General features: G+C 45.1%; 1 protein-coding gene across 4 annotated transcripts in view; it reads left to right on the top strand.

Moving 5' to 3' along the window:
- Positions 1-17997, top strand: part of ARHGAP26 (Rho GTPase activating protein 26) — a 470734-nt gene extending 452737 nt beyond the window's left edge. For all 4 annotated transcript variants that reach the window (XM_036847117.1, XM_036847118.1, XM_036847119.1 and 1 more), the window contains 2 exons: positions 2500-2591; positions 12071-17997. In XM_036847117.1, coding sequence (XP_036703012.1) covers positions 2500-2591; positions 12071-12159 — 181 coding nt within the window. In that variant the 3' untranslated portion in view covers positions 12160-17997. The remainder of the gene's footprint in view (positions 1-2499; positions 2592-12070) is intronic.
- Positions 17998-18223: the final 226 nt, after the last annotated feature.

Raw genomic sequence — 18223 nt, forward strand, 5'->3', positions numbered from 1 at the left:
TCCCAAGGGGGCAGGAGGAAGTCTCGGAGGAAAAGACCTTCTTGTAGACTGTCTGTCACCTCTTAATTTGAGAGAAAAGCAAGAAAAAAAAAACTCTTTCCTCACCTTTGTTTTCATTTTTAATGTACTGTTTTATTGAATGTTATCATTATTAAATTCCTAAAACCGGATATTAGTGGAAAATTACTCCTCTTGAATGATAATCTTGGGCACTTGAGCCATTCCCTCTGCTTACTTCCTGCCAGATACCCCAGTTGGTTTCCCTGGCTTGTCCCTGTTTTGTCCCATTCCCTTTATTTGAGGAGGTTAATAAGTAACCTCTGTGAAAATCCAGCCAGAGGAGCCTTGCCTCAGATGATTTTCGCCTCACCTTTTATCTCCCTGTCCCTGGTCCCTGTGCTCTCTCCCCATCCTCAAGGGACAATGACCCTGGCTCATGGCTACTGGATTCTCCTTCCACCTTCCATGTCATCACAGGCTCCACTTGCCTGTCCGTACGGAGTTTTGGCTGATGACTCCTCCTCTCTGTTCCCTACTCCCTCCAAAAACAAAAACAAAAACAAAAACAAAATTTTAGCAGCGCATTGGCTGTTTGGCCCTTGCTGGCCAACACACAGACTTGGTTTACTTAGATCACAGAATGTGCCCCTTGTCCTGAACTTGATTGTGACATTAATGATAATTACACAGGGAGAGCTGGTTACTAGTTGGAGCTGTCACGTTCTAAAGGCTCTTTTTCCCTTCACTACCAGCGAACCCACTTCGTGTTCTCCCACTTGCCCAGTTTTCTCCCACCCAGTTATCATTTCCTGGCTACTAGAAGACCAGAGAGAACACCAGTAAACTGCACCCTGGCAACAAATTCTGGATAACCATTTATCTGTACAACAGACCCTTTAAGTCATCTTTCCTTCAATTTTCATGGAACCAAGACTAAAAGTTTTAGATTTCTGGCCCTGGTATAGGTTTCCAGACATCCATGGCTCCTCCTTCCCAGAGGGAAGCTGGACTTGGTGACTCCAAGAGCAACAGTTCCATAAGGATCCAAAGTGGCCTGCCCCTTCTGATCCTATCTGGATTTACCTGAGACCAACCATGCCTCAGCTAAAACTCATTCAGCCACTAGAAATAAATACGCCATGAAGGTTTAGCATCCCTGGGTCCTTGAGGCTCTCCATTAGCCAAATAAAGATAAAGCAAATAATATATATCCCTTGAATAATTGTCTAACCCAGAGGACCTACTTGCTCTTTTGTTACTCTGCCCTAGAGCCCCTAAATATGCTGGCTTTGAGGAAAAGAGAGATTGCTTTCAGCAAATAAAGAGCCAACTTTTGACTGCTAAATGTCATTTTTCTTGTGACCCTTGAGAAGTCCATAGCTCATTTGGGACTGGTTGGATGTCAAGGCAAAAACTGATTTACCAGCACTTGCGACTTGCACTCTAGAATGTGGGTTAGCAATCTGCGGCCATTAGGTCAAATCCAGCCTGGCCCCTGTGTTTTGTAAGTAAAGTTTTGATGGAACGCAGCCACGCTCATTCATTTACATGTTGCCTGTGGCTGCTTTCGTGCTACAGTGCAGAGTTGAGTAAATGCAACAGAGACCATACGGCCCATGAAGCCTAAAATATTTACTGTCTGGCCCTTTACAGAAGGAGTTTGCCAACCCCTGCTCTGGAAGGATGGTTCTCAGCCCTGGTTGCTCACAAGAGTCACTTGGAGAGCTTTATAAAAATACTGATATCTGCAAGTCAGGGTAGAACCCAGACATATGCGTTTTTTAAAGTGATTCTGATTCGCAGTGAGAGTGGCTGTCAGCACTCCTGGGATGAGAAAGGCCCCAAAAAATTGCATCATGCCCCCTCTCCCTTCTTCCTCCCCACACAAGTGCACACGTATGCTCATACACACACGTGTGTAACTGCTCACACCCACACCTTGTCTGCTCCCTGCCCTACCCTGGGGGTCCGGGAGTTGCAGCTCTGGAATCCTGCTCCACCAGCCCAATGAGAAATAAGTAACATGTGGGAGAGCTAACGTCAGCCCGGGGCCTGGAGCTGAAACCTGGCTTTGCTTGAATTTCTCCTTTTGACTCACTGAGCATTGGCCACTTTCAGCAGGGTCTGCTGTGAGTGTTCTCCAGAGCAAGTTAGGGGTTCTTTCCTGCCTCCACTGCCCCCACTAGCTAGTCCTGCTCCAGAAATGGGGTCCAGCCTGCCCTCCCACTGTTCAGCTCTTACAAGTCAGGTTTAAACTTGACACAAGGTGAGCCCACGAGAAGTGTGGTTTTTCCAGGCTTATGGCTGTTCTCTGCATATTTCTCGTTTCTGCTCTGGTGACCTTTGCAACTTTTCCACCTCGTGTTTTGCCATCTGACTGCCTTGTCAGGCTCTTCCCACGAGAGGAGGCTCGGTGGCTTGCAGGGAAGGGGGAGAAAGAGAGATTAAATATCTTTCAGAGGGTTTTTTAAAAATGCTAAATAAACTGCTTTCCCCCAGCACACCGTTCCGGAAGGCAAAAGCCTTATATGCCTGCAAAGCGGAACATGACTCAGAGCTCTCATTCACGGCAGGGACGGTCTTCGATAATGGTGAGTTTCTCAAATAAATCACTGGAGTTGTCAAAGTTCCTTTCTACCTAAGGAAAATCTCAACAGAACAGGTAAGACTAAAAAGGAGCATGGGGTAGGGTGGGGTGTCTTTTCCCAAAATAACAGAGCAGCGGCAGAGCTTTAGGAGCCACTATCAAAAGAGGACGAGTGGAATCACCTCCTCACTGTGACGGAGCCAGTGTCATCGAGGTGTCGTGGGCATTAAATGGGATGGTACCTGCACAGGCTTTGAGCATCTGGGGGCTGGATGGTGGGAGGAGACGAAGGAGTGGAGAACGGGGATCCTGCAAGTGGTCAGAAGCTCAGGGAGGAGGCTAAAGCCGCAGGGTCTATGCCCATCCTTGGGTTCAGTGGGATTCACTGTCCATGGCAAGAGAGGCCTGTTTCTGTGACGGTGCGGCATTGGGTGAGCTCCGGGCAGATAAGCTGCGCTGCGTTCCTGCTCGTCCTCCCCCAGCTGCCGGGAGTGGGTAGATGACCCCACAGTGAAACCAGCCCTGCCAAGCACCAGCTGTCCTGCACAGGCATCCTGATGGGAAAATGTATTCGGAGCACTTGCCCCATGGGCCTGGGACTTGCTTGATGCACCATTTCCTTGTTTCATTTGTTTGTTTTCCTCCCTAAAAAAAAAAAAAAAAAAAAAAAAAGGAATATTTTTCAAAATGCAAATTGATGGAATTGTTGTTATAATTTGTCATAACTTATTATTTGCCTACGAGGAAAATCAGGATTCTGGGGAAAGGCCCAAGTTTCTGTTACAGTTGAGATTTCCCCCAGATGTAGTTCTCCTTTGGGGTTAATCCTTCTGGATCCCTGGGTGAAAGGGTCTGTTTGTTTTGCTCAAAGGAGGAAGCAAAAACCAGCTGTCTGGTTTCAGGAACTGGACATTTTCTGGGCCTCCCTTCTTGACCTCAGGTGGGGTGAGGCAGGGTTCCGTGGCAGGGGTGAGTGCTCACTACCCAGTGTCCCTTCCCCATCACGGCTGCGCGGTCCCACCCAGGTCAGGACCATGCCTCCTACCACCCGCCTGAGACCCAGAAATGCAGGGCAGCCAAGGCTCCCATGTAGCACCGGAGAGCCTGAACTCTAGATTCAGGCCACCGTAGCGCAGGCCCCGGCTTGACCACTTGATTCTGTGTGACCTCAAGTAGTGACTTAACCTCTCTGTGCCTCAGTCCTCTCCTCTGTTATAGAAAGATGCCAGACAGTTTCGAGAGGAAATTGAGATAGTGTGCATCACATGTTTAAAATAGTACTCAACACATATTAAGCTTTCAGTATGTTGTTATTGTGACGATGATGATCATCATTTCGTTACGTCCATCTCAGAAAAAGACCTTGATGCTCTGATCGTTCACAATGACAGTTTTTCCTTTTTAGCTGCTACAGCCCAGCTGGGCAGTAGGTACTGCACCTAGACACCCTGGGTCCTGGTTATTTGTAAGGGCCCTGAGGTCCCAGCCTGAGCAGAGATGGGCTCCTGGGGAACAGCCTTGACTGCATCCATATGCAAAGGGACTGCCCCCCTGTGTGGCCAGCCCCTGCATTCAGCATGGCAGAGATAGTAATCAGGCATGGGTAGACAGAATGGGAAAGAGGTCACAGAGCACCTGGGGGATTCCCAGGTCACACTCGGCAGACCTTGATCTTCTGAGCCAGCAGGGCTGGGGATGAGCCCACAACTGCATGTGGCCTTCTGGGCCTGCATCCTCACTTAGGGTTCTCAAAGCCTCTAAAGCACTGTCCTTAAACCTTTGTTCCATTAACTTTCATTTGGGTCCTTTAAAAATCAAAGCATACAAACAGCCAGCCCAACTGCCTCTCCTGTCAGCAGCTAGAGCTTTTAGGTCCTGGCACACCTGTAGGAGTGGGTCCACTGAAGGCTGTCTAAGGCCATGTCCTTGGAGAGTGTCCCCTGAATAGGCCCATGTGGGGGGAGTCACAGCCCAGCCATAACATGACACAGTTTGCATGGCAGACGAATCAGAGTGGATGCATGCACAGGCTCTGTGTCCTATGCTGTCGACAGGGGAGGGGCTTCTGCCTACCAGTGAGCAAGATTGGAGAGATGCCTACATCTACAGGTGAGTCCAGAGCTGAAAGGTCTGTCCTCTAAACCACAGTCCACTACTCCCATGGGCAAGGGACTGCCGTGTTCCTATCAGCTCTTCACTCTGACAACACAAAGGACCCCTGATCCCGGGGGAAGAGTCGGTTTAAGCTCTCAAAAGGTCTGTATGTGTGAGTGTGTGTCTTGTTTGGGACTCCTCTTCCTGAGTGCAGCCTTCTTCCATTTTTAAAAGAGCTTTAATGAGATAGCCACGTGCCATACAAGTTACCCATTTAAAATGTACAGTTCAGTGGGTTTTAGTATATTTAAAGTTGTGCAACCATCATCACTATCTAATTCCACAATATCTTCATCACCCCCAAAGAAACCCTGTTCCCTTTAGCAGTCATGCCCCATTTACCCCAACCCTACTCCATGCTGCCTAGGCAACCACTAGTCTACTTTCTGTCACTGTAAATTTGCCTGCTCTGGATGTTTCATGTGAGTGGAATTATACAGTTCATGGTCTTTGCAACTGACTTATTTCGCTTTGCACTATATTCAATGTCATCCATGTTGTAGCAGGCCTCAGAACCTCATTCCTTTTTATTGATGAGTAATATTCCATTGTATGGACATACCACATTTTGTCTATCCATTCATCGATTGATGGACATATTGATTGTTTCCACTTTTTGGCTGTTATAAGTAATGCTGCTATAGACACATGCATACAAGTTTTTGTGGGGACATAGGTTTTCCGTTCTCTTGGTGATACACCAAGGCATGGGCTTGCTGGGTCATATGGTAACTCTAGGTCTAACTGTTGGAGGAACTGCCCAACTGATTTCTAGAGGGGTTGCACCATTTGGCATTCCCACCTTCTTCAGTTTTTAAGTGTCCTTTTTGAAGTAGTTTAACTAGCTAACCAAAAAAAGAAATTAAAAGACACTTGATTTTTAACTGCCAAGTCCTTTCCTTCCCAGCAGGTTCTGTTACTACTCCCACCCCTCCACTCAGTAATTGTCATAAATCCTACAAGGACAGATGAGAGCAGGAGAGAGTCAGAGGCCTTACCCCGCCTTCCCGTGGTCTCCAGGGGCCATGGCAGCATTCATTGACACTAGTTTCTTTTTAACTAGCAATGTCAGTGACCTTTCCAATTCCCTGAAGAGCAAAAGGCCAAATTAAGCCCCAAAGACAACACCTCACAGTGTTGACTGAGCTGCAGTCGAAGAAGGATCTGACAAAATGTCGATTCAGATTTTAGACTGGTTGGATGGTAGAAAATGCTACCTCGACCCTACTTTCCCCATCCCTTCGCCTCTTTAGGAGTAATCGGGCATTAAAGGGGGAAAGCACTATTCACATGTTAGAGAGATCTTTTTCCTTGTTCTCTCTCTTGGTAATTTGTTGCTGAAGGTCCCAGGTAAGGACGATGTAAGTTGGATGCTCTGTAGCTGTCAGATTAAATCATCAGACCAATCAGAAGAAAGTTTCCTAATGACAGAGTTAGAGTGAGTGAGTGTGTGTGTGTGTGTGTCTTGTCTTTTTCAGGATCAAGAAGAAGAAGAAAGGAGGAGGAGGAAGAGGGAGGGGCACCTTGAGGGGAAAGTCTGTTGTTCGTAACGATTAATCTCCAAGCCTCTGGATTCCAGGGGCCCACTGTGAATCTGGAGAGGCTGCTCAGTCAGCTCTTGGACTTTGTGCAGTGGGCAATGGCTGTGCAATACTCAGAAATAACTCCAGTGTCAGCCCTTGCCAATATACTAGGAAACTGGCCATTTCACCAAGAGCACCTCACACAGTAACTGGAAAGAAAAATAACTCATGTTCTCAGGAACATTAGTCATCTAGAAGCAACCTGATTAGTGATACCTGGAAAATTCACATGCCGTTCACTAAAATTGGGTTCTTGGGATACTTTTATCAAGATTTGACATGGGCCGGATCCTTCATTGCTGGGGTACCGGGTGCAGTGTGAGTGCAAAGCAGGGCTGCCCTGGGTTTCCTTTGCTGATAAAGGATATCTCAGGCAGTGGGGTTCACAGAGAGTTCCTCGGTGGAGTCTTTCAGCCTCCCCAGCCTCTCCATGTCTCCCCCAGGTGTTTCCACCAGCTGCTTCACTGGTCTTGCTGCGTCCACTCTTACCCCATAACCCAGGCTCTACAAAGCAGCCAGACTGATCTCTGAAAAATGGAAGTCACATCATGTTATTTTGCCTCCTGTTCTTAGAATTACTGACAAGGACCTGCAGGTCCTGCCCCTGCCGTCTGGCCCCCTCTCACCTTCCCTTGATACAAAGCAGCCTCTCAGGCCTTCTTTATGTTCTCGAATAGGGCTGGCAAACTATGACCTGCCAGTGAAATCCAGCCCGCTGCCTGCTTTTGTAAATAGAGCTTCATTGGAACACAGCCACTCACGCCTTTGTGTTTACATGTTATCTATAGCAAGACAGTGGCAGAGTTGAGTAGTTACACATTGACGAGCTGGCTTTTTAAGAAAGACTTACCACTGTTCTGAAACCACAACAAGCTTCTCCCCATCTAGGGGCCGTTACACTTGCATTACCCACTGCCTGGCTGGCTCCTGTGGATTATTCGGGTTTTAGCTTTTCGAACTCTTGGCCACCCACCCACATCCCTATCCCAGTCTCTTTCCCTCCCCTCATCACTACCTACAATTACATGCTTACTTACTACAGATGGTCCCTCCCCAAGAGCAGAATCTCATCTGCTTGTTCTATCCTATGTGCAGGGACCTAGCACAGTGTGTGGCTCGTGGTAGGTGCTGAATGAACGTTTGTTAAATGAGTCCATGCATTCAGCTACACAGGGGTCTGCACCTGTGCCAGCCACTGCTGCTTCCCTGGGGGGCAGCCAGCCACTAGAGATCTTAGCCACACACTTGCTCCTGGTCCACCGTGAGCGAACGAGCGGGGAGAGCATGAGGTGCCTGTGTAGGGGTGTGTGGAGTGTATATGGACTGAGCTGAGAGAGAGTAGTTGGCAGGAAGCACGCCCGTGTCAGCAGCAGCTTATATTTATTATATGCCTGCTGGGCTGGAGAGCTGCCCAGACAGCTCACTGCAACACCTTGTGTGTTTATATAGCACATGGGACACTGGTGCGATTCAGAAGGTTGGACATTGGTGCGATTCAACCCAGCAAGTACTTACGAGCATCCTCGATGTCCAGAGCATTAGGCTAGGCCAACGTGGTAGTGCTTAAGACCACAGACCCTAGGGTCAGATGTCCTGAGTTCAGATCCACCTCCATCACCTACCAGCTGTGTAATTTGGGGCAAGATGCTTAACTTCTCTGAGCCTCAGTTTCTTATCAGTAAGATGAGGATAATAGAACCAACTCCATAGTCCTTCTGAAGATGGAAGGAGGTGATGCAGAGGCAGCACTTAGCAAAGGGCCCACTGCTTAGTATGTGCTCACCGTGAGCATCACCATTCTTATCCTCAAGGATCACACTCTCTGGTTGGATAGAGGCATCATGTAGTGGAAAAGGGCTTGGTCTCTGGGATCACACAAGCTGGATTCAAATTCTGGCTCTACCGTTGGGACCCTGAATAAATTAATTTACCTCTCTGAGCCTTAATTTTCTCATCTGTAAAATAGGGATAATAATAGTACAAGCTAGGATCCTTAGGTCCAAATGCGTCAGTAAATATTTAACTCTCTGAGTCCATGGCTGTTTCCCAGGCACCATTTGTAGCGTGTTCGCTTCTACCATTGTAATTCACCAGAGGGGAGTCAGTGAAGAATGTTGAGTGATAGAATACAAAATTAAATGTACTAAAAAACTAGTTAGGGAAACAAAGTTAACACATTTGAACAGCATTAAAAGGACCTATGAGCATTCCGGGAGCCAGGGGAAGGGAGGGGGCAGGTAGATGGCGTTCCATGATGATATTTATGGAGGAGGTAGGGCTTCAGCTAAGCCTTCAAGTGTGAGGAAGGGAAACAAAAGACAACAGAAAGCCAGAGGCATCTGGGGCTGCCTCTGTCCTCCATTAGTTAATTCTTATTATCACCCTCATTACAGAGGCATTTTGGCACAGAAGAGTTATAACTTAACTTTCTGTGAATGAGTTAAAATGCAGATCCCTGAGCCCCACTCCTAGAGATTCTGCTGTAACTGATGTGTGCTGGGGCCTAGGAATCTGCAGTTTTAATAAGCATCCAGGTGGTTCTGTTGCACCTGGTCTGGTACCATCCCTTACTAAAGCCTGACTTGCTGACTTCTCTGCGTCAGCAATCTGACCCAAAGGCTGCACTGTCCCCTGCCGTCCCCCATGACATATCTCTTGTTCTCTAGTTTGGAGGGCCTCCTTTGTCCCCTCTGATTCTCCCCTTATTCTGCAAATTCCATTTCTAATGTTTGCAGACGTTACCACCTCTGCACCTGAGCTGTGTTTGAACAGCTGGCCAGGAAGGGAGAAAGTCTGAAAGAGATGGACTCGGTGCATCCAGTAGAACAACAACTCAACTAGGAGCTTTCCTGTCAAATGGGGGCAGAGGGTTTGTGGTTTTTTTTTGTTTTTCATTTTGTGTGTTTGGTTGGTTTCTTCTTTCTAGGTCTTTTGTTTTGGGGAGTGAGTTTGATTTGTTTGGTTTTGGTTCTGAACATTTGAGATTTCCCCAAGTTTAGGTGGTTGTTGAGACCAGATCTTTACTTGGTTTTTACCAGGAGAGTCCTGCTGACCATTCTGAATGACCGATCAAATGACACAGGGTCTCCTACTGACTCACCTGTACTGAGCATTTACTGTGCTTTCTCCGTATTGGTTCCTGAACCCTCACAAGAACCCGCTGAGGAGGGGAGAGTTTTATTATCACTTGATAGGTTGAAGAAACTGAAGTGATCTTGGCAGTATCAGCTGGATGGATGGGCAGAAGGCAGGGGTGTTTGGGTGCTAGCATTTTAGCGGTGGGCTGGAAGATCTTGGTCATTGGAGAGACCAGGTTGCTTTTAAGTCGTGTTGTGTTCTTTCTTCCATGGCACTTCTCCCCCAGACTCCTCCTTGTGTGGTGTCATGAATCCAAAGTACCCTCGCTACTTGGGTTTATTCCTGAAACCTAGAGATATGAAATCAGGCAAACGTGTTGGAGGCCACCTCATAGATGTTTGACCTTGTCTTTTCCTAAAGAAGCCTTCAAGATCTAGCCAAGGTTGACATTGATCTTCTGTGAGCCTCAGTGTGTGTCCTTCTGTTGCTTCTGTATTTACTTCCTTTGGTCTCTCTTCTTTCTTATTTCCCTACAAACTGAAACTAGAGTTTTATAGTAGTGTTGGGGGCGGAAATGCTTTTCTAAAACAAGCTCAGGAAGTCACTTAATTGGCCTAGGAAGGGAATAGAGGAAAATTCATTCTCTCCAAACAATCTCGGAGGATTGGAGTTTTCCTAAAACAGTAAGAACAAATGTCCTGCCTCGCCCAAGAGTGATTTGTATATTCCCAGTTCAAAAAACATGAACAACCCTCCTCTCCAAGTCCAGGATTCCTTCTCTCTTCCTTCCTGCTGTTGGCTGCTTTGCAGACTCAGCTGGATTGTATATAATTTTTACAGTATCACAGTAGTTTCCATGGAGATGGCTTGTGACATCACAGAGCATTGGGTATATATTCTTTGGATATGGAAAAATCAAAAGGGTAGAAATTTTTTAAATTGCAATAGAGAGAGGGAGAAGACAGCTTTCAGACTCGTATATAGGAAGAAGGAAAACTCCAGAGAACAGGAAAGAAAACTAAAGAAGGGTATGGTTGGAACCACGAGAGGGCTATTTGAAGACTATAAAATACAAAACAAAACAAAACAAAAATGCAGAGGGAATTTGCAAGGAAATTAGAAGCAGAGGGTATGGATTCGGAGGGAAGTAAAATGCATGATTAGGAGCTACATTTTTTTTTTTAAATAAATTTATTTATTTATTTATTTTTGGCTGCGTTGGGTCTTCGTTGCAGTGCACGGACTTCTCATTGTGGTGGCTTCTCTTGTTGCCGAGCACTGGCTTTAGGCGCACGGGCTTCAGTAGTTGTGGCACACGGGCTTCAGTAGTTGTGGCTCGCAGGCTCTGGAGCACAGGCTCAGTAGTTGTGGCGCACGGGCTTAGTTGCTCCACGGCATGTGAGATCTTCCCAGACCAGGGCTCGAACCCGTGTCCCCCTGCATTGGCAGACGGATTCTTAACCACTGCAACACCAGGGAAGTCTAGGAGCTACATATCTTTTTTTTTTTTTTTTTCATTTTATTTTTTTATTTTTTTATTTTTTTCTATCAATAGAATTTTTTATACATAAACAAAACAAACAACTCACATGAGCAAATACTAATAATAGACCACCAATTATCCTGGCAACAAAGTACACAAAGTGGAAGTTACAATCTTCCTTTAACCATAAACTTCAATCATGGCAAAGGGGATAAAAAGTTATTTATAATAATTGTTTGTAATAATTATATTGGATAAACCAATTACTCCTTTTATGTGACTTCACTTTCTAAAGCTGACACTTCATTTTTGTGAGTAGAAGGACCTGCATATGTTTGCATCCAGTACATAGAATATGTGCAATGAATAACTGCAGATTGATTGGACTCCTTTGACTTTTTAGCATTTTTAAAATATTGAAGTACATTGTTTTTACAATGTATTGTATTTTACAATGTAAAAAACAATGTATTGTTTTTACATTGTTGTGTTAGGTTTTGGTGTACAGCACAGTGATTTAGACATATATATATTCTTTTTTTTTTAAACATCTATATTGGAGTATAATTGCTTTACATACATATATTCTTTTTCAGATAATTTTCCATTATGTTATTATAAGATATTAAATATAGTTCCCTGTGCTATACAGTAGGACCTTGTTGTTTATCTGTTTTATGTATAGTAGTTTGTATTTGCTAATCCTCAACCAGGAGCTACATATCTTTAAGGACTAGTTCTTAGCAGTCCTCCATAGGTACTTTATCTGGTACATAGTCAACACTGGGTAGGTAAATGAGTACAGGGCTGGATGGATGGATACCTAGGTAAATATATAGGTGGGATATCATAACTGTGACCTCTAAACTAAAATGCAGAAATCTGTTACTTCTTTACAGTTTAAACCAGGAACTTCAGAAAGTCCGTGAAACTCCTAAAATTGTATGCAGAATTTTGAATGCCTGTGTCTCTTCCCCTTTTAATTATGGAGAACGTTCAGAATGACCTTCACCAGGTCCCCCAGTGGGTTGAGAAACTCTGGTTTAAACAAATCCGAGAATGATGTAACTTAACGGGCGACTGCCCCCAATCTCTAAACTTCCTTCACACACGCACAGTACACACCCACCTCCTACCCTATCTGTAACGTCATTTCTTGTCGCTCTCTCCCCGCTTCCTGTACAGTGCATCCATCTCAGGAGCCCGGCTGGTTGGAGGGGACTCTGAATGGAAAGACGGGCCTCATCCCCGAGAACTACGTGGAGTTCCTCTAACCATGGGCCCTGGCAGAACTGCTGAGCTTTTCACGGTGTCCATGACAACTGCTGATTCCAGTGTTGTGGGCCATTGCTCTTCGCCGCTGAGAAGTGCAGGGTGACTGACTCTGCTGCTACCTGTCAACACGAATGTTTCTGGGAACTCTGGTGTCACCCATCCCCATGATCATCTCAGCTGACGTGCGGTGATACTGCAAGAAACAGAAGTAAATCAGCGGAGGAGGCCGTTTGATTTTGATAACAAGAAAGGCTTACAAAACCATTTCTCTCATTTAGCACCCTACGTGGGGTGAGCTCATTTTGTTTCAGTAGTCATCCAAACCCCAACCTTCTGAAAAAGGAAGTAAGTGAGATATAAGCAGTCCCCAGGAGCTTGCAGTATAGCTGGCTCTGACAGGGCTGGGCAGTGGCCTGAGACCCAGTCTGGATCCACAGCTATTGTTTACAGTAGACACTCTCTCTACCCCACCTCTAAATACTTGAGACCTGCCATGCTATAGGCGGCTGGGTCTGTTTGTTTGCATGCAGGATAGAGAAGGGTTATGGCGCTGTTTACATAAGATGCAATCTCTCACCATCTCTCAAGCAGCCACTGGCCCAGCACCAGCAGAATTCTGTCCAGTCCTCTCATGCAGGGGAGCACACACACCCCCATGGCCCCCCTCCCAAGCTAGGAACTTCTCTGCTACCGAGGGCTGCCATTGCCTCGTAACCACGGCAACCCAACCTACTCTAAAACCAAACCAGAAAATAACACACTCTTTGCATGACGTATTTTTTTCTCCCTGCTTTTTGGCTGTTTTTTGAATGGTTTTCCAACGACCTGAAGGCGAAGATCAAGGTCTACTTGGGGGCAGATAGAATAGCAGCTGGGAACTGCTCCCTTTCTGATGAATTTCAGCAGCACCAGGATATATTTGGAACAAACTCTAGTAACCTCTTGAGATTAAATTACATACAGGCTTAATATTTCTGTTCTTCCATGCAACTAGTGTCTGCTTTCTAGAGGGCAACATGCTGCCTCCCAAAGGGGAATACCCTCCCAATGACTCATTCCCTCCCATTCACCTGTCCCTTCCCCTGTCCTTGCCTGCCTGTAGCCCTTCACTGACTAGCCCCCTGGCAGTGCCCTGGGCTGCTCAGCACTGGTGCCCTGGCGGTTTTCAGGCATGATTCCTGGACTAACCCCATGGCCTCTAGTTTAAAAGGACATACATGTTCACTGCCACTCAGAAAAAGGGAATTGTTTCTCAGGCTTTTGAGGCATGAGACTAATATCATAAGCCATTGTGATTTAGGAGGATGCCAGAAGGTTGGGGCATGGAAGGTGGGATGGGTACCTTCTGAGAAAGAGAATTTGCTGGTCCAGAAGGGGCTGGATCATGTGGAAGACCGCCTTGGGTAGGGAGGTTTGGCCTGGACATTTCAAATTCACTTGGCTTCCAAAGAAGAGAGTCCCAGTATTTCCACACTTGAATGTCCTTGCAAGAGTGATTCTGGGCAGACAAACTCCGAAGTGAGGGACTGTCAAGCTCTCCAGGACAGGAGCCCCTCGGGATGGTGGCATTGTTCCAGAGTATGTCCTGCTTCTGGAATTCCTCTTGAGGGAACTTTAAAGAGGAAAAGAAAAACTTGAATTGTGTTGAATTACTGTATCTTTTACATTTTTTTTTGAAAAGATAAACATGTAAATAGAGTGATTTGAAATACTATATGGCAAAGTTTTATATTTGATATTCTATAAGTTAGTTGCTTCACACATTTAAGCTTTGATTGCTGAACAGGTGTGTATACGAGGGAGAGAGGGGACACAAGGTCGAAGAGAGTTAAGATCATCCCTTCTCTGGCCTTGAGGAAGGAGAATATATTTCCACACACTCTGCTGGCTCTTGTTGGTGGGCATGACACATTAATGGTGTTCAGTCTTCTTTATCCAGATGTGGTTTTTTGAGCATTTCTTGGGCTTTGGATTTGGAGATGGAAGGAGCATCTTCAGGCAATGAACTTTTCCGAGAACTCCTATCCAGTAGTAAGATGAAGCTCAGGATTTAAACAGGTGAGGCCAGGGGTTAGATTTTTTTTTTTTCTTTTCATTTTTCTTCTCAGGTGTATTTCTTGGTACCCCAAGGTACCAGGACAGAAGATGGGATAATTGCATGCTCCTTGTATCTTACTCTTCTGCGCATCTTCTAAGGCTTTATAAACGAGTCCAAGCTAGTTTGCAAATGTGTGTGTCTAAGTTCCAAGAAAAACTGGCTTCTTAGGATCTTTAGTTCTTGACATGCTGCTTCTTCCCCTTTCCCTAAACATGTTTATTCATCTCAGATTCCCTATAGCTCCAAAATAAGACAAAGAAAAACCCCCAAAGAGGGGTGGAGATTGTGCTGTTATAGCTTTCTAGATGACTTTAAAGTTAATAGGAGTTTGTCATTGTGATTCATTCCATCAGCTCAAGGATGACACAGCTATTACCCAGGAGCTCACCCAGCAGTGAGCGAGACACCACCACTGAATCAGGGAACAAGAATTAAGACTGGAGAAGACCAAGACAGGACTCAGGAAAGCTATCATTGAAAACCCAAGAAGAAAGGGCACATATGAGCAGGCTATACCTACTCGCTGTGGACTTTGAACAGCCTGGGGACCTGTTCAAAGGGGCTAGAGGGACAAGCACACTCTATACCACTGTGCTTTCCAAATAGAAAGAGTGCAACATAATGCTTTTAACACATTGGACGTTTTAAATCACCACCTGCCCCATTGGAACCTTAACTAGAGCTAATGTGGGGACGGCCAGAAGTCCCAGGCCCTGGCTTTGGGAGTTCCTCCGAAGCTTACCTGCCAACACTTGGCCCCAGCTTGACCACTTGGAAGCATGTGCCTCCCTCCCCATTTGGCTCTGATCCAAAGCCGAGGGAAATGGAGCTACTACCAATGGGAATTTTAGGTAGACCCCTTCCCAGCTTCTCTGGGCCGTGCTGGGCCCTGACAGATGGCTACTCTGCTTCCCTTTCCCTGGCCAGGCTCCCCTCCTCCCCATCATCTACAGAACTGGAGACACTGTTCAGAATATGAGCCGACAAATAAGAAGGAACTTGAAGGCTGAAAGTGGGTTTTACCCTCCACTATCTTTACTCCCCACCTCTAACTCTGTCTTCTGGAATGGGGAATCTTAGGGCAGATTAGGAGAGTGAACTGGGTATCAGAGTGGAATACTATTGACCAAAATCCCTGAGCTTTCCCAGGAGCCTCGTGTTGCTTTTGGAAGGCCCTGGGATCAGGTAGGCAGACATAGCCTGAGTCTTTTGGGGGCATCAAGATCAGTCTCTCACACCTCCTCCAGGTACTCAACAGAGTTCTGTAGTTACAGAATGCCATGCCTTGAGAAGACAACTAGTTTCACATTCTTCCCCCACCCCCCAGGCAAGTAAAGTCCTGACTTGCTCAAGACTGATGCTATTCTCTTCTGTTTTCAAATCTGAACATAGAGGGATGGACCCTGTATAGCACTGCCGGCCTTTGTATCCTAGGATTGGAGCCAGTTTTTAGCTTAGTGTTTTAGTATTTCTACAGCCAATGTGTGTTTTCTTCTGTCACACCAAACTGGGGTTTGTTTGTTTGTTTTTTCAACATAATTCCAGTTCATGTCCTCTTGCTGAGTGCTTTTTGGATAGAAAGGCAAAGAGAAAGAATAAATGAACAATCAGGTATTGGCCAACCGACATTAGCAACACAGAGTCATGCTAGTGACAGGGTGATTTCTCTGTTTGCCAGGACTCTGCAGTTATGTGTGCCATACCTGTAGCTCAAAGGGAAGTCCTTCTACCATCAGAGTTTGTGTCTCTTGAAAACAGCAACCCCTGTCACACCAAAAGCTCTGTCTTGACTGTATAGACTCTAAAAACATCCATGATTGTGGAGTAGGGAGACAGAAATAATCGACTGAACATAACATGATCAACTACTCATGACTGTCTTTTGGCACCTTTCATCCTCTGGCTTCTGTTTCTAAAAGAAGCAAGTCTGGACCCCCCAGTTTTATAGACCCAGGACTCCCAGGTACAACAGTGGCCATCGTGGCACAGTTCGCCCTAGCATCGAATGTTTTATGAGCAACCGTGTTACCCAAGTAGGTAGCCAGCCCTGAAGAAACTAAACAGCCACTTAGCTACCTGACTTTAAAAGGAATGTCCTGGGTATACTGTCTAGGGAGTTAATCTGTCATGACTGGCAAACTTGACAGTAATCATTTACCTAGACAGCCCTGCCCCACATCTAAGTCAACTGGGTGTCCTCTCACACACCCTGTGCCGGCGTTTAAAAAATGTATCTTATCGTGCTCAGATGTGTTTGGCAGCCAGGCTGGTGTGCTGGGTGCTGAACCACTTTTCTTTAAATGTAGCCTCCAAATGACAACAGCCGTAGAATAATGGACCTTGCACAAACCTACAGCATGCCTGAGACCAGACTCCACCAAGTCATAATTAGCTTGTTTCCTTTCACCGCCTACAGTACTTGTCTAACTAAAGGGCTCCCCAAAGCACAGGGAGAGGCCGGCCATACAGAGAATTCAGACGTCATTCAGAGCCAGCCCTGGCTGAAATGTGATCTCCTAATGGAAGCACTTGTATTCTTAGGAGAAAAAGGATTGGGTATAAAGTAATGCTAAGAGCAGAAAGAGAAAGGCAAACCATACTGAAGAACTTCGGATTTTTTTAAAGAGGGATAAATAGAGTTCTTAATAGGGGGGAAAATCTATCACATAAAAAGCTCACAGCTAATTTTTTTACAGAAGTTTTACAGGACGCTACAAGATGAAACCATTTTTCAAGGCAGAATGCCTTAGAGAGCAAAGGCTTAGCACAGTCCTGGACCCGTGTAAGTATAGGAATTACTATTACATCAAAATTCTATTTAGTGTAGTCAGTGAGAACCAAGAATAGTGATAAAGTGTCAGAATTACCTGGAGAGGCCAAGACATTTGACATCAATCATTTCTACGTCAACCGTTTCTACAAAATTGTCCAAACAGACCCTACACGCCGCTTCCTTGGGTATCCAGATGCCAGGGTCAACCTTGAACCTGTGAAAAGAGGTTCATCTGATGATTCTTAAGTGTATACGTATTAGTATGTGTTTGTGTATGTATGTGTACAGCTCACATTTACATGTGTAAAGATACAGACTGTCTTCTAGAAACCCACATAAGCTGGCAGTTGCTGAGCCTTGACAGCCTTTAAGATTTGAAGTTTGAGAATCAGAGAAACAAGAGAGGCTGTTGATTGACTATCAGAATGATCAAAGATGTAACTTAAGTGCCATTTGAAAACTTTGTTCATATTTATCAGATGATTACTATCTATAGCTATATTCCTTATTAACTTATTAAGAGTCATGTTGAAAAAAAGATCAAACTCATAAACAATTAGTGGTTCATAGTAGGCTAGTCTTCACAAGCACTCTAAAAGACATTTTGTCCATGTTTTGGAGAAGAAAATATTTGCATGTTTAATTCACAACTTAGGCTACCTTTGAGTATATTATAAAGTGCTGTGTGATATAATATCAATAAAGTACTTAAAAATGGCACTTTAATGTTTTTTTTTGAAAAACATAAATGCACTGTTTTAAACTTCGATTCAGTATTGAATATCGACTGGTGTGTAGAATCCTATTTAGTAATTAAGAAGTAACTTGTGACTAGAATAGAACTTTTTCCCTGTTATTCATAAAACAGTTTTGCCATGTTCAGGCTTGAAAAGAAAAAAAATGTGCTTTTGCGTCACTAAGCATATCTGTAAAGAAAATACAGTTTCTGTTGGGTGGCCTCTGAAACTTGGCTTTCTTACTTTTGGTTGGTTTATGTGACAATCCCTGTGAAACTAGTGGAAGTATGATTTTTGAATTAAATGACTTTTCCATTTGGTGGTATGTTTGTTTCTTGAGTTTCTGATAAAGTTTTGACATGATGCGTATTTTAATATTTTTTTCAAATAAGCAAAGACCATGATCAAAGATCACAAGTCTGGGCTCCTGAGGTCACTGGTGACAACCACAGTGC

This window comes from Balaenoptera musculus, chromosome 3 (assembly GCF_009873245.2).
Source record: "Balaenoptera musculus isolate JJ_BM4_2016_0621 chromosome 3, mBalMus1.pri.v3, whole genome shotgun sequence".
Lineage (NCBI taxonomy): Eukaryota > Metazoa > Chordata > Mammalia > Artiodactyla > Balaenopteridae > Balaenoptera > Balaenoptera musculus.